This window comes from Cynocephalus volans, chromosome 1, assembly GCF_027409185.1.
Source record: "Cynocephalus volans isolate mCynVol1 chromosome 1, mCynVol1.pri, whole genome shotgun sequence".
Lineage (NCBI taxonomy): Eukaryota > Metazoa > Chordata > Mammalia > Dermoptera > Cynocephalidae > Cynocephalus > Cynocephalus volans.
Window position 1 is genome coordinate 183,952,478 of NC_084460.1, and position 17,495 is coordinate 183,969,972.

General features: G+C 36.0%; 1 protein-coding gene across 2 annotated transcripts in view; it reads left to right on the forward strand.

Annotated features, from left to right (window-relative positions):
- The window catches only part of TTC3 (tetratricopeptide repeat domain 3), a 115,960-nt gene that overhangs the window by 88,530 nt on the left and 9,935 nt on the right, over positions 1 to 17,495 (forward strand). The window contains exons 36-41 of one of the 2 annotated variants that reach the window (XM_063089077.1): positions 7,268 to 7,407; positions 9,785 to 9,853; positions 10,990 to 11,086; positions 12,637 to 12,737; positions 15,091 to 15,181; positions 15,612 to 15,713. In XM_063089077.1, coding sequence (XP_062945147.1) covers positions 7,268 to 7,407; positions 9,785 to 9,853; positions 10,990 to 11,086; positions 12,637 to 12,737; positions 15,091 to 15,181; positions 15,612 to 15,713 — 600 coding nt within the window. Of the gene's footprint in view, positions 1 to 7,267; positions 7,408 to 9,784; positions 9,854 to 10,989; positions 11,087 to 12,636; positions 12,738 to 15,050; positions 15,182 to 15,611; positions 15,714 to 17,495 lie in introns of those variants that run through there. The other variant, XM_063089085.1, reaches the window with a different exon arrangement.

Here is a 17,495-nt window from a genome sequence, read left to right on the forward strand (position 1 = left end):
AATGGGTGCTTTATTTGTACAGGTTATTAAGCCTCCTTTGTTTGTACAATTGATCAAGAAGCTTGTAGGAAATGAAGTACCCAGGGAGGAGGCTGTGAGAGGGCAGCGGCTCTGGCTGGGGGCTCTGGCTTGTGTGCTCTTGGATTTGTGAGGGCTTTGGGTCTGCTGTCCTGTGGCTGCACTCCCGAGTACTACTCAGTCTGGTTTTTAAAAGGCCAGTTATTTAGTCCCCCACATTACCAGCCTTTTAGGTTATTAATCTTCCCTTGTAAAATGTGTACCTGTTTCCTATTAGGATAAATGGCTAATCTGAGTTCCTTAGGCTGGTGTCTACACAAGAGCAGGTGAGATTTAGCCGTGGTCATTTCTTTATTAATCATGATTATGTTCATAGCTGTGGAGAAGTCTTTTATAAACGTAAAAAGAAATATGTGGCTTTTATTGATCTTTCTGTTGGCCTTTGACTTTGTAGATCACTGAGGTTATAAGCTAACCCATGTTTACCTTAAAGTTACTTGATACCACATTTGGATGTGTTAGATACACATTCCCATCCCCTTACAGAGAATAGAAAAATAGGCAAACGATAGAAATCATGTTTCAGAAATCAGACATTAGAATCGGACTACTCTGATTAGCTCACTTCGGAGAGCATAGTGCTAGTAACACCAAGGTCGTGGATTCTGATTGCCATACTGACAAGCTGCCAAAAACAAGACCTTAGGCAATTTGTTCAACCTCTTTGATCCCCAGTTTCCTCATTAATAATGTAATCTCAACTTCATAGATTTGGGAGGGCTCAACAGGGGTGGTTGAAAAAGGGCAGGGAGGCTGGGGGGATGGTCAGAGACAGTAAGTATAGCACTCAAGGCAGCACTGTCCCCCCAAAATACCACTCATGCCCCTGCTGAGGAAATTGATTTTTTACAAAGTACCTTAAGAGTGGTTACCATATATTAAGCATCACTAAAAATCTGAGCTAGCTATTGTATATAGCTGATGGGGTTTTGTTATCGTGAGCTGGGAGTGGCCTCAAATAGATAATTAGGCCAGTTATCTATTCTCTGCCAAAGAAAAATAGCTATCCCAAAGCCAGAGTCTCCTGTTGTTTTTAATGTACCCCTAACCTGTGACTGGTGGGTTATAACTGGTTTGCAAGATTGCTCGAGGACATATGTTCTTTTTTGTTTTATTGAGATAAAATTCATTTAACATAAAATTCACCAGATTAACCATTATAAAGTATACATTTCAGTGGTTTTTCATGTATTCGCATTATTGTGTAACCATTACCACTAATTCAAGAACACTTTCATCATCCCAAAAAGAAACCTGGTACCTATTAATCGGTCATTCCGCATCTACCTAGGACATATGTTCCTAAAGTGCTTTAATGACGTTTTCTAATAGCTGAGGCAGGCATTTAGTTGATGCTGGCTCTTAAAACAGTCAAAATTATTTTGGCCCTAGAATAATTTACAGTGTAGAATTTTAGAACTTCTATTCTGTTTCTATATTAGAGCAGAATCTTGGCCCCTGCCTGCCAAAACTTCCTCAGCCCACGTCTGTGCAGAGATGGGGATTCTCCTATTCAGTCATGGGTCCTTGCCAAGTTCAGACATTCTTTAATCTAACATTTATGAAGCTCATATTATGTGCCATACTTGTTAATTTTTATATTAATTTAATATATTAATTTAATCTCAAAATAATCCTAGTATACTACAATTATAGCATGGTATACTAGTATTATCTCCATTTTACTGGTGAGGAAATGGAGGTAGAAGTAGTTAATGCAACTTGCTCAAAGTCACACCTGTTCTGTGTGGCAGAACATGTAGTGAGTTTCAGGCTCCAGATCTCTTGAGTTTGTTCTCTCTTGAGAAAATGTCAGTTCCACAACCAGTTCAGTTACCTGTTAAAGACATTTCTCAGCACTTTACTAGCAGTGTGAGTGTATCAGTTAACTACCGTCAAATAATGCTGAGACGTAAACAACCACAGCACCTCAGCAACATGAAACAATAAACATTAAGCTGATGAATCTGAGTTAGCTGATCCTGCTTGGGCTTGGCTGGGTCATTTCACCTTGGGGTCAGTGAGGGCTCTGCTGTTCTTTGCTGTGCTTGCTCACACATCTGGGGTCAGCTGGCTGTGTATTGTTCTAGAATGGCCTCAGCTGGGATGTCTGGGGCAACTGGCACTGTCTCACGTGTGTTTTATCTTCCACCCTGAAAATCATACTCTCAAGCAGTAGGAAGGTGCAAGGGCAATCATGGACAGTCACACAAGCACTTTTCAAGCCTCTGCCGGCATCAGGTCTGCTCATATCCCAGTAGGCAAAGCAGTCACATAGCCAGATAATGTTCATCATGTGATTCCTCACTCCTGAACCTTTTCCCAGTACTGTCCCTTCTATCTGGAGTGGCCTGATTCCTCAAGCCTGGCTCCCTCCTACTCTTCTTTTGGGCCCAGCTCAGGCATCTCTTTCTTGGGGAAGCAGTTCTTGACATCAACCTCAGGCTTGATTAAAGGCCCTTGTTAATGCAGTGGTGGGAGTAAGCACCTCACTGTATTATATAGTAGTTATCATTTTGTAACATCTTTATTGAGATATAACTCACCATAAAATTCATCCATTTAAAGTATACAGTTCAGTGGCTTTAGTGTATATACATGGCTGTGCAGCCATCACCACAATCTAAGGTAGAGCATTTTCATCATGTGAAGATGATGAAAATACCCTCTACCAGTCACACTCTATTCTCCCTCTCTCAGCTCTAGGCAACCACTAATTTACTCTATAGATTTGCCTGTCTGAGCATTTTATATATGTGGAATCATTATATGTGATCTTTGTGTCTTCTTTCACTTAGCATAATGTCTTCAAGGTTTATCCATGTACATCCAACCGTGTTAATATATGTCAACACTTTGTTCCTTTTTACTGCTGAATAATGTTCCATTATATGACTGTATGACATTTTATTCATTCATCAGTTAATTGACATTTGGGTTCTTTCTACTTTTTGACTATTTTGAAGATGCTGCTATGAACTTTCATGTACAAGTTTATCTGTGGACATAGGTTTTCATTTCTTTTGGATCTATACCTAGGAATTGCTGATCATATGGTAATTCCATAACTAACTATTCAAGGATCTGCCAGACAGTTCCAAAACCATCTTTTTTTCCTAAAATTTATTTATTTTAATTGACACATTGTAATTGTACATATTTATGGGGTACAATCTGATGTTTTGATACATATGTATGTTGTATAATGATCAGGTCAGGGTAGTTAATGTTTCCATCACCTCATGCATTTACCATTTCTTTGTGGCAAAAACATTAAAAAGCCTCTCCTCTAGCTATTATGTAATATACAAAACTTAACTGTTAACCATAGTCACACTACTGTGCAATAGAACACAGAACTTATTCCTCCTATCTAATTGTAATTTTGTACTTGTTGGCCCCCTCTCCATGGTTTCCCTTCCTACCTCCCCTCCCAGTCTCTGGTAACCTACTCTCTGTCTCTGTAATATCAACGTTTCCCCCCCTACAAAAAACCATCTTATATTCCCACCAGCAGTGTAAGAGGATTTTAATTTCAGTACATTCTCACTAATACTTCTCTGTCTTTTTGATTATAGCCATCCTAATTGGTGTGAAATGGTATCTCATTTCAATTTTGATTTTCATTTCGCTAAAAGCTAATGATATTGGGCATCTTTTCATGTGCTTTTTGGCCATTTGTTATCTTCTTTGGAGAAATGTCTATTCAGGTACTATTCATTTATTAATTGAGTTTATCTTTCTGTTATTGAATTATAAGAGATTTTTAAATATATTCTGGATTCAAGTCACTTATCAAATATGTGATTTGCAAATATTTTCTCCCATCTCCATTTTGTGGGTTGTCTTTTCACTTTCTTAATGGTATCATTTGGAGCACAAAAGTTTTTAATTTTGATGTAGTCCAGTTTCTGTTCTTTTCTTTCATTACTTGTGCTTTTGGTGTCATATTTAAAAGACGACTGTCTAATCCATGGGCACTGAAATTTACTGCTATATTTTAAGCGTTTTATAGTTTTAGCTTCTCCAATTAGGTCTCTGATTCATTTTGAATTAATTTTTGTATATTGCGTAGTAATTATCTTTTATGCATATTTTCCTCACCAAACTGGTCTTCCTGAGAGTAAAGACTGTTTTCTTAGTCATCTTGGATCTCTGCATCTAGCCCAGTGTACAGACTAGGAGTTCTACAAATGTTTATCGAACGATACTTCCTTGGCCCCCTGAAGAACTGCGTTTAGTGAATTGTATTTTCATATTTTGTATCAGCCTACATAAGAGGATATCAGGCTTACACATTGAAGGTTGTAGCTTTGATTACTGCTAGTTTGTAGTTAAGAATATTACCCACTCTTTCATTAGATTCATTTAAAAAATATTTATTGAATGTTCTCTTAAATGCCAGGCTCAGTGCTGGTCTTCTGGGACTTTGCTGCAGCATCCTCTTTATGAGGCCCTGAGAAGTTGCTTCTCTCTGCTTTTACTACCTGGGCTTCTCTTGTGTAGCTTGTTTGTTTTTATTTTGTGAATACTGAATTATATAGCTCATTGTATTTCCTCTTTGACCTTTTCTTCCAGGAAGTTTTAATGCTATTTCTAAAGAATGATTAGGATCTCATGCCATTCATTGTTATATTACTCTCACTTGTGGTTTTATATTGTTGTTTCTATCTTTTTATTCTATTTTCTTTACCTAATATTCTTTTTATTTTTTCTTTTTAAATTATATGTATTGTTGAAGGCACCTCAAATATTTATTTTAGAACAAAGTTGAGGTTTAAAAAAGGTATGAAAATATATTTTTTTGTAATTGAGAAAAAGAACATCAGAAAGTGTTTATAGTTATGTCAGTAAACTGTGCATATAAAGGCTGAAGTTGTGTATATAGCCTGTTCTTTCTTTTATCCTAATGTTTGAAAGAAAAGCATTCAGGAGATTATTCTCTTTCATGCAATCAGAGACAGCTCATGATAGCTGACCTGGTTAGCATGTGAAGCAGCTATGTCATTAAAGGGTGGTTAGTACAAACAGCAGATAAACTCATGTAGTATTTTCACTGATGGCGCTGTATGTGTGTGTTTGTAATACTTTGTGCCTTTGATACCTGAACTCCCTTAGGTACTTCTTGCCAAATAGGTTCTGATGCCCCAGCATAACCTTGTGGTTGCACATAATCTCCCAGCCGAAGGGCTGGATCCAAGGTGAGATCCTTGGCTTAGAATAGAAGCACAGGATAGGCAAGAAACAGAGTTGGCTTGGCTGCCAGTAGCAGAGCATGCAAATCGACATTGGTCATGGTGGTAGAACTGAGCAAGGTGGAATACAGGATTTTCTAAGTAGAGTAGGCTCGGTGATCACCTCAGTCACAATAATGACTCAACAAATTCAGGATCAGCAAAGTTCCAACACGGAAAATGTGAACAGAAGTGGTCCCCATGCTAAAGAGAATGTCACTGAACTGTTGTTGAACCTCTGCCACCTGAAAACAATTAGCCCGCACATTTCATGGCCACCAAAATCAACCCTATCCATGCAGTAGGACTTGGAAGTCTTAAAGGACCTGACTGGTTAGTGAATCTGCTTCCCAGGAAAATTGAAAACCTTGGTATCTAAGGCTGGAGAGATAGAAATGTCTTCCAAGTTGATACAGCTTCTGACTCAAGAGTCATTATTTCCCATGGAGTCTGTGTGGGTTGACTTTAGAGCACACCTTCCTTTCTGAGGGAGAAGGCCCTGCATTTCCATAGCTGAACCCTTGTCCTCAGTGACCTAGGTACGTTGTAAGTGTAAGTAGGAAGTTCAGGCTACAGGGAACCTGATAGGAAGTGAAAACTTAAAGGTTCCCCTGAAGCAAATATGGGGTCAGAACTTCATTGATAATAGTCATTGATAATAGTGGAATTTCAAATGAAAATATTTAACATGTTTCTTTTAGTTTCTTTTTTTTTCCCATTTTTTTTTTATCTTGGTAAAACATATAATATAAGTATTGCCATTTTAAGCATTTTTAAACATACAACTGTGTGGAATTAATTACATTCATAATAGTGTGTGACTACTAACCTCTACCTGTTTCCAAAACTTTTTTGTCATGCTAACCATAAACTCTGTACCCAGAAAAGCAGTAAATTCTCATTTCCACTCCTCCTTCCCCTTCGTTTCTGGTAACCTCTGATCTACTTCTGCCTCTGAAATTGATTTTTCCTTTTTAATTTATTTTTTCTTAATTGACCCACAACAGTTATATATATTTATTATATATATTTATGGAGTAAAATATGATATTTGGGTTTGCTGTTTCTTTTAAATATTGCTATGATTCACATTTAAATTAATTATTAGAAATGTTAACATAGAGAATGTTTACTTGTAAATAATTGGTATTTACAAGCATGTGCCCTACCCAGATCTTTTGCTACTATTGAATGGATGATACTTTAAAAGGACACAAAATTTTTAGAGAATTTGTAGGTTTAAAAGGGACCCAAAAATCAACTACAGTGTATATTGAGAAGCTACATTTTTTTAAAAAGTTTAAAAAAATGAAAAAAAGAAGGAATGAATAAGAAGGAATAATAAATAATTCTTGAATAGCTTTCCCTTTAAAAAAAATTCAAAAAGCAGCATCTGCATAAGGAAGCTGACAAAGTCTGGGTATCAAGTGGTGTTGTACCTAACTCTCCAGGGGACAGGTAACTAGTATTGCTTAAAAGAGTTTTTCATTTCTCTTTGTCACTGCCTGAAATTCTGGCAGGTATCTCAACCCAAATACCTTTGATGACCAGCCAGAGGGATCACATTTATATTTTTAAAAGCAAACAAAAGCTATTGGACTTGCCAAATAAAACATGTATGTAGACTACCTCCAGGTTAGAGAATCATTTAGGCTGAAGAGTGAAGTGTGAAGAGTGAAGTAATTCTGGGCACATCCAAGTGGTTCTTCAGAGGACCTTACTGCAGTCAGGTGCACTCAGTGGCTAGGCTGTGGCTGTGTTGTATAACTTTGTGCCCTAAGTTGGCTGTGATGGCATAACCTGCCACAGAGTGCCAGCTTGTGAGTGTTTGTTCCAGTTAATTCGAGTCATTGTGTTTAAGCTCTGACACTGTCACAATTTATAATCTTTCAGCCTCTTTTTTTAAAAAAAGTAAACCATGCCATTTCTTTAAGTACTTTCTAAAATGTTTTTAGATCTCAAAGACGGAATTAGATTGGTTCCTCCAAGATTTGGAAAAAGAAATTAAAAAATGGCAACAAGAGAAAAAAGAAATCCAAGAAAGACTAAAAGCACTGAAGAAGAAAATTAAAAAGGTTTTAAGTGCCAGTGAAATGTAAGTAACAATTGAAAGGCAATAATTTTTATTGATTTTTTTTAATGGTTTTTTTTTGTTATTTTCACATTTTCAATATTTAATTTCAAACTATGTCAAGTAAAAATTTATAGATACAGTGTCACAGTGTTTTAATCTTATTTTAAAAAGCATCCATTGAGTAATTTTTCTAAACCTAGCATGTTTTCAGATAAATTATATAAAGGTGGGGGTAGCATGGGACTGAGAATCAAGAAAAAACTGATTTCCTTCTAGTATGAACACCACGCCTTACTGTAAACATTACCTTAGACCCTCTTTTTCCTTACTGGTAAAATGAGAGAGTGTAATCTAAGGTTCTGTCCAGCACTAAGATTCTGTGGCGATTATTTTACTTATTATTACTCCATACTTTAAATTATTAAAATTTGATATTATAGTGTGAAAGATTTCGTAGTACACTCAGATCCTGGGCATAGTTGTCAGGTGGACCAAGTGTGTGTTAAAACCTTGTATGATCCATTCCTAACCTCCCTTTGTTCCAAATAGTGATATGTTGTGTGATTCCTCAGCTTGTTATCTACTACTGTGTAACAAAACACCCAAAACTCAGTAACTTAATAGCCATTTTATTTACTCATGATTTTGCAGTCAGGGCTGAGTTCAGCTGGACTGCTCTTCTGCAGGTCTTGCCAGTAGCCCCTCGTGTGGCTGCGTTTAGCTGGGACTGGGCTCAGGCGGGATGCTGGGATGGCTCTGCCTCTCTCTTCATGTAGTTTCAGAGTTTCTCCTTTGCCATGTAGCCTCTCTGTGTCACTTTTATCTTCATTGTCTTTCCATGTGATCTCTAGCATGGCTGCCATACCCAAAGGCACCAAAGTGGAAGCTGCCAGGCCTTCTGAAGGTTCAGGCCCAAAACTGTCACAGCATCACTTCTGCTACATTCTCTTGCTTAAAGCGAGTCATAGGCCTAGCCCAGATTTTCAAGGGCATGAATAAGGGGAGGGATGTTCATTGCGGGCCATGCTACAAGCTCACCTTTCAAGGGTGTTTATGTTTTTTCCATGTTCCATGCCATATGATCAGATGACTTTCATTACAAGTCTTGCTGGCATCACATTTAAGCAGTCCTCAGAAGAAGGAAATAGACCACACTGCCTTAGTATTTTCACTCCCTGTGTCATGTCATTTTGATTATGTTCAAGGTAGTTTCATTGGTAGAGCACATTTAAGAAAATGATAATGTCTGTAAAGCTCTTTGCCACATAATGATGTGAGCATGTCCGTTTTTAATCATTAGTTATTTAAAATGTTGAAATATTTATATTTGATATATATTTTTTATATATTCAGTTTAGACATACTATCAAACTAGACAAGATAAATGAGGCTGTTAATGATAAGAAAAACTTTTTTCTGTGCTAGCATTTCTGCTGAGAAATAAAGTTTTTTAATTATTTTTTTACCCTATTAAATATATTTCTTTGCCTTTTCTGTCACGATTTAAAGATAAACCATAGGCTTCTATAGGCTTTTTGCACTTTCCAAATAAATGCTTTAAAGCTAAATTTTTATATTTAGATTTTTAAGTAAAATCTTAAAACTTTTGAATGTCTTTCTTGGAGAAGCACAGACGACATGAGGAATGATTTCTTGGATATTTCTGTGCTTTAGATCACACTTAGTATTCATTAAGAACTGAGTAGGACGTAAAGGGTTCATGATTGGTGCAGTGATACAAACCACAGATTATTATGAAAGAAGGCAGGAATTCCAAGGAGAGCCACCCAGCACTGAGAATTTAGAGGAAGGAGGAAACGTTTTACTAGAAGTGAAATGGCATTTCAACTGGCTGTTATTGAAAACTTGGGGGTTTTAACAAGAGGCATCTTTGGCTAGCATGAAAGAAGAGGCAGAACCCTATTTGTGCAGGGCATTGCTTAACAATCAAAGGTGCACATGCTTTGCTTTGAAGGACTATTTGAGTGTGCGTGTGCTTTAATTTGACTTTAGATTCTATTTTAAAGAGTAGAAAGCTATTTTCATTTTGACTGAGAATCCATGTATTCTCATTTTAAATGAAAACCACTGGTTATACTGATGACAGTGCCACAATACCTGTGCTCTCTGTCTCATGTTGAAACCATGGATAGGTGATTTACCTGTGAGCATATGACTTAGGATGAAGAAAAAAGTGATCCAAGTATAAAAGGAAAATCTCCCAAAAGGAAAATGATCCCTGATTCTTTGCCTATTTAGAAGATACTAGAAATGAAACAAAATGTAGAAACATAAATTCAAGAAATGTTTGTATGGATATGGGTGGAATTCGTGAGGTCATCTTTAGAAAAAATAATCTTTGAAATTTAATTAAAATTTGGTGATTATGCTTTTATAGGTACACCCAGAAAAATGACGGAAAGGATAAAGAACACGAATTACATCTGGATCAGTCCCTTGAAATCAGGCAAATTAAGCTGAAATTTATTTTTAATATTTTCTTATACTTTTAATACCAGAGGAAAAAAACACTAGACTTCTAAATATATTGTTGCTTATCTGTTTCTTTTAAATACTTGTTTCTATTTTCTTTAATTCTATTGTTTCTATTTCATTTTTGAATTAATATTTAAATAAATTCTTTAAACATTTTTAAGTATTTTTATTTTAAAAGGTTTCTGCTTTTATTTTCCATTGTCAATATAAAAAATCCTGAGTTTATTGTTGTGAATTACTTTTTTTTTTCTTTCTTGAATTAACTTGGAACTAAAAATATATATTAAAAACCTTTCTTCTCTGTTACCTGAAATATTAGTCTCAGCTATGGAATGGCAGTTTGTTGCTCTTGTTGATCTATAACTATAGGTTCGTTAAAGGATTTTTATTGTGAGCCTATGAAAAGTTTCCTTTTAATCTTTATTAATGGAAGTAATATGTTTTCATATATTGGTAACCAGTACATACAACCAGTAAAGCAGTTGGATTCTGCCTTTCTCCTTTCATATTACTTCATCTGCACATTCCTATCGTGGCCCATGGTCTTCTTTTTCAGCCACCCCTGTATTAAACATTTAGTTTTGTTTCTACTTTCTACTTGTTATAAAAGTATTACTATGAACAATTTTGTACAGGTCACTTTTTCCCTTTGATTTATTTCCTTGTAAAATGTGTCCAAATAGAATTTCTGACTCAAAGGATGAGCGATGTTTTATAAAGTTTATTAATACAAGGAGTCTTCAAAAAATTCACAGAAAGATTCATATTATCTTTTCATTTCATTTTTCCATACTTTTTGAAGTACCCTATATAACCAAATTTTACTCTACCCTTATAAAAATGGTGAACTGGTGTAGTGCCCTCACCTGTTTCTCAGCATTCCCACCAAATACTTTTTAATTTCATATCTTCCTTTGATGATTTGTAAAGCACAAAGAGCACATGTGAATCTGTGTATCGTATAGTAAAATTCAAGGCAAGAAGCTACTCTAGAAGATGCTGTGTAAGTCTTTTTGTGGCATGATTTCAAAGCTAACCTGGCCTGAAGTCTTTGTAATCTCACTGGTTAAATTTTTTTTCAAGTTTTTTTTTCTTTAATATTCGCAGTGATACATTCACAAATGAGAAAATGAAAATAGAAGAGTGTATAAAGAAAGGGAAAGAACATTATGAAGAGAATCATCAAAGAGCTGTGGCTGCAGAGGTGAGTTCATGACACTTGGTGACTGACAGATATGGCAGGGTGTCATTTGCTTGCTTTTATGTTTCTTTAGTACATATGTGGCATAACAACATTAATGAAAAGTGTGGAGGGTAAGGGATATCTTATCACCCACCATCCTACCTCCCTAAAACAACTACTCATTTTCCTTGCCTATAGCTTTTTAATTTTTTTTATCCTTATGCTTGGGTTGTTACGTAGATGTACTCATAGTGTACAACAAATTCTGTAACCTCCTTTCCTTGTTTAGCAAAATTCAGTCATTTCCCATGCTGTATACTTTGAATAGCTTTATCATATTTAAACATCTTTTGTACCATGAAGTAGCCAATCATAAAACAAATTTGCCAATACTTTAAAAGGAACTTGAAAATAATAAGCTTACTAAGAATATACTCTTCCTTCCTCCTAGAAGAATATAAACCAATGTCAGTGTACTATTTGAGAAACTGCTGAGACAAAAATCAAAATAATGATGTCTGGATATTTTTTATTTTGTTCCTAAAATGTGGTTGTTTGTGTTTTTCTAGCTGAGAAACAAATGATAGTTATTAGTAAGTGTCCGTGATTATTCTTGGAAAATAAGGAAAACTTAGTTTATGTAGTCTGAACACATTAGGCTTTTGAATTAAATATCAACTATGCAGCTGCTTCTAAGGATAGGAAGGAAAAAAGAGTCAAAGTATGAATATTTTGTGGTCCTACACCCACGTCTGTATTCCTGAGTTTGTTTAGTCCATGTTTACCACCATTTGGCAAGCAGGTTTGCCTGGTTGACCTCGTGAAGGTTACTGACATCTGGATTAAAACAAGGCTATTCTACATTTTCTGCAGTGATTCTCAGAAAAATGGTCAGTTGGGGCTGGCCCTGTGGCTCACTCGGGAGAGTGCGGCACTGGGAGTGCCAAGGCTGTGGGTTCGGATCCTATATGGGGATGGCCAGTGTGCTCACTGGCTGAGTGTGGTGCGGACCACACCATGCCTAGGGTTGCGATCCCCTTACCGGTCAAAAAGAAAAAAAAAAAAAAAAAATAGCCAGTTGGCTTGTGTGGAAGCCAGTCGAAAGTTTTGAAAACATGCCCCAGAGGCTTCTGATGCCTGAGCTGAGAACTTCTCTGAGACTTTTTGACTGGGGAGGGTGCAGCCTCAGGACTATTCTGCAACCCTTGGACCCCCTGTTCATGCAGACAGGGCTGAAGATAATGCATACTGGGTCTATCCATGCAGCTAATCTGGCTCTGTGTTTGTATGTGGCTTAAGCAGAAAGCCATGTGCACAGTTTCATATCTGCGAAAAGGATCACATAAGGAACATAATTTTAGTGTCATTTTGTTATTCTGTTTTCAAATTCCAAAATTTTAATTTATGTTCATCTGGATGAACTTACAGCATAATCAAGTTCTGGTGAATTCTGTCATTCTACTTCATTTAAGGGGAAACTGGAAAGTGGTTTAGAATATTTAAGTTTTAACCTTTCAAATAGTTGCAGGTTTTCATTTGTGAAATAATTGAACATCTTTAATATACTGCAGGTATCAGTTCTTGAAAACTGGAAGGAGATTGAAATACGTAAGTTACAGATCATTGAATCACAAGCAGAAGACTATCTTAAGAACCTTAAGCTAATGAGCAGGTAATGTGGTCTCACTGGTGTCCTTCCCAGCATGTCATTTAGGAAATAAGGTTAGAACCATCGAGAAAACTTTGTTTTATATTAGGACCATTTTATTTTTAATAGTTACACATTTGATACATGTTCAATTGTAGAAAAATCAAAACATAAAAAATGATAAAAATCATCTGTAATTCTAAATGGAGATATAAGTAGTTAATTTGGGGGAATAAATGTATTAAGTATTTGAAAAGATGAAAATCTACATATATATTTTTTTAACTAAATAGTATATAGGAAATGTCTTTTCATATTGATGATCACAGTTCTCCAGCCTAATTTTGAAAGGCTGAATAGTACTCCAGCATAGAGACATGTCATGATCTATCAAACCCCACTGTGGTGGGATAGTTGAGTTGTTTGTGAATTCTTGTTAATATAAAGTGCACTGCAGGGCCGAGCCCGTGGCGCACTTGGGAGAATGCGGTGCTGGGAGCGCGGCGACGCTCCTGCCGCGGGTTCGGATCCTGTATAGGAATGGCCAGTGCACTCACTGGCTGAGTGCTGGTCACGAAAAAGACAAAAAAAAAAAAAAAAGTGCACTGCAGTGAGCATTCTTACAGTTAAATCTTTATGCACATTATTAGTTATTTCCATACAATATACTTCTGGAATGAAGGTAATATTTTGAAGTTTAAAACTCTTTGCCAAGTTGCTTTCCATAACTGTTATTTAACAGTCTTCATAGAAGAGTGTGGAATGTCACTACAAAGAATATTTACGTATATTAATTTTTTTCACCTCTCCATAATCTTTACCTGTTTTTGTTTGTGATGCTTTGTTTCTAGAATAAGTCTTATCTGGGAATTTTAGAGGGTCTTCTTTAGCCTAGCATTTAGCATTTCTCCGTATGGATATTTACATTGTTACGGTGTGGTACAGCCATGTTACAGCAAACTCTCAGGGAGAGGCAGGACACCAGGGCTTGAAGCAGGAAGCAGAGCTTACTGATGCCAGTACCAGCTCAGCAGACTCATGTCACAAAGGCTGAGCCCCGAACGTAGCAGGGCTGTCTCTTTTATATTGTTACACTTCTGGTTTTTTACCTTGAGGTAAAGGGGTGACCTTATATGCTTATAACTTCCGTTTATGCAGGAAAAGTTCTGGGCCCGATTAGCCGCTACAGCAGGGCAAGACACAACTGGGCATATATGATAACAGGGTGGGGCACAGTCAAGTGAGCACTCAGGAGAACACAGATGCCTCAACATGAGATTGCTTTTCATCTGGTTCTTTTATCATGTTCCACACACAGGCTTTGCATTTTTAACCCCTAATTTTTTAATCTTTCCTGGTGCTTGCTTTTTGATTCAGATTTTAAACCCTCAGAGTGAACTAGAGATTGTGTGGGTCGTGAAAAACCCACAGAGTTTTAGTGTATAGTTCTTTATTTTTTCATTTTCAAGATTTAATTTTTTTCACAAGAAAACTTTTCTGATTAAAGGTAGACTAATATGCAGAGTCAGATTTCAGGACTAATACAGCTGAGGTTGAGATCAAGTGGTGTTCAGACTTGTGTGAAGCACTCACAGTAGACGGTGTATCCTGGCTTATGTGGGAAACAAAGATATCTCAGGCCTCATTTTTTCTAATAATATCAACTTCCTTCTAGTAAGCCTTATAATATATGTAGATTCTTTCCTGGTGATGCTATGCTAACCCTGCCCCTTCCTCCAAAGAATATTAAAAGAGAAAAGGTAAAAAAGGAATATTCTGGTTTTAGTTCAGGATGTATAATGAGAACTGACACAGTCACAGATTGATAGTGTTATTGATCGTCTCAATTAGGAGTAGTAAATATATTACTTTCAATAGACGAGATTCATGAGGTGCTGAGATCGTAACTTTATTTTAGTCTGTTAGGCCCCATCCTTTATTCTCATAATATGGTAGGGATTAGGGTTTTATTGGAATGTTTTGAATGTTCCAGTCTTCCTTTTTTTTTTTTTTTTTTTAGTTATTTTTTAAATGCAAAGGCAGCCTTTAATTTTAAATATGAAGGTGTCAAATGAAGATTGGTCAAATTTTCAAATTTGAGTAAAGAAATTAAAATTCGGGAGAATATTTGTTCTCTGCCCACTAGTTTTGGGGTTTTTTGTTATATTGGTAATTAAAATTTCCTAAAGTGTCTCTAGTAACAAGTTTGCAAGATACATAATTCTTTAAAAATAGTTGGTTTTTCTTGGTGTGTGATCATGTTATATGTATCTTTCTCTCTGTTTAAATGTTTCTTTTCGTTTGTACTTAAGTGCTTTTAATTTTTTTAATTTCCAGAGTGGATATTAGGCAGTTTCACATTTTTATACTTTTTCAGTGATTCTGCAGCATATCCCGACATGGAGTCTGATATTTGTTCATGGGAGTCCTTCCTTTCTAATGTTGTGAAAGAAATTGAGAAAGTAAAGGTAAGTTATAAAACATTTTATAATTCTGTCGAAATCTTTATGATGGTTAAAATTCTCAGGAGGCTGATGTCATATTGAAACCATTTATTTTTTGTGCTGTTAATGGAAAAATATATTTTTTGTTGAAATTATTATGAATTTTTCATGAAAGTAATGATATTTTCTTAACTAACTATCTTAAACTCTGGCCTTGATTGATTAGATGAGAGTTGTGTTTGATAAGGCTGTATAGCATTCTGATTAATGAGGTCTTATTTTGAACTTTTTTCCTTATAAGAAATAATTGTTTTAATACCTTGTGTCTCAGTTATGTTTCTTGGAAAATTGTTGATCATTTGTAATGTATAATCAGAAAAATGTATTAATTGACTATTATGGTTTTCCTTTGAACTTTGTTAGAAAAACTTAACACTTTCCCTTCTACCCACAGTCTCAGTTTGAGGAACAGATTAAGGCAATAAAAAATGGTTCTCAGCTCAGTGAACTTCCTAAAGTACAGATTTCTGAACTTTCATTTCCTGCCTGTAGCACAGTAAGTCTATCACTTTTTTTTTTTTTTTTTTGTGGAAAGAAAAAAAAACATAATGCACCACATTTTTTTTCTTAACTGACCAAAGTAGTTGTTTATTTTTCTGGGAGTGGGGATGGGATGGATTAGTAATTGCCTTAATGTTTTCATTATTGGTGCTACTGATAAACCTTTATAACATTCCTATGTAAATACAAGGGTACTTCAAAAAGTTTGTGGAAAAATAGAATTAAAACATGATACGAATCTTTCCATGAACTTTCTTAAGTACCTTGTAGAAGACCAGTCTTTCTACATACATGTATGAGGACAGGACTGAAGTACATGTTTCTGTCACTTTCGTGTACCTTAGGCTATCTCCTTCCTTTCCTGGATGGTGCGGGGAGGGGGTGTGGACTTCTATGAATAGTTCAGAAGTATCAGGTGCCTGTGATTCAAGTAGGCCCTCTCTACTCTTTACCACCTCCATTATACTCTTATTCCTAGATATTTGGGGACATTAAGACCAAAATCAAAAAATTGAGATCTGTTTCTTCATCAAATACAAAATACAAACTGCTGTACCTGAGACATACAGGGCTTTGTTGGTCTGGCATATTTTACTGCTAGTTTGAGGTACTTGCTCAATCTTTTGAATAATAGTAATTGCCAGGCCTTGCCTTTTTATTTTAAAATACACAGCACAGTAAAGAAAAATATTAATTGTATTTTATGGACTTTACATTATGGTTAAACCTAGTGTCACTTTATTGTATTCTAGAATACATATTTCTTAGATTTGGACACAGAGCAGATGCTCAGTAAATACTATATTGAATTAGGCCCAAAGGAGATTAGACTATAAGAATTCAAAGAAGGACTCTGTTCAAGATTGAGTAGGGATATGTTTCAGAATGTTTGGGCACAACATTGAAATTTTCTGGTTCCTAAAGACTGAGGAAATCTTTCCCCAGCCCTTGATTTGTACTTTCCTGTTATTGCCAGACCTTTGCCTGGGCTGTTCCCCAGCCTGGAACACCATCCTCGTTCTCTGCATCTGGCCTTCCCTTGAAAGCCCAGTCTGGGGCTGCCTGTCTTGGCCTTCCCCTTGTGACCCTTCTATCAGGTGCATTAGATCTCCTCAACTTAAATGGCAGGCTCCTTCAGTCAGCCTGGGGTCTTGAACATCTCTTTCTCACCAGTGCCTTGCACACCAAGCATTCAAAATTTTTGTGAATTCATCTGCAAAAGAAAAATTAAGTGTGAAAAGTACTACCACCTTGAACTGAATAAAATATTCATTTGAGATCCAAAGTTTTTTCTCTCCATTGAACTAAGAAATAGAATTTTATTTAGAGTCCAGTTAAAGATCATTTCTCATTTATAGTTTTTTCAAGTTCTTACAGCAGATATGGAGAGAAAAAGCTTTGGATCTCAATATAATATTTTACTATTTATTTTTAATTCTAGCTTATGCAATTTTATAAATACCCAAAAGAATTTTCATATGCAAAATCCTGGGAACGCTCAGTGTGTCAGGAGCTTAAGTAATAAATGTCCCTTAGGGTTAGAGATACGGTATGGGTTAGGTTAGGTTAGTAAAAATAATTTACTTTGTGTCTGATTTCTTCCTCATTCATTCATTGGGTAATTTAGTGGGGATCAAGATTAGATATAGGCTGTGCCCTCAAGGTACATATGGGCTTGGGAAAAGACAGACTTTAAACCCATAATTACAAGTAGAGTGCACTGAGGTTTCTCATAGTGGAATGCTATAGCTGCATAAATCAGAGGTCACTAACCTAA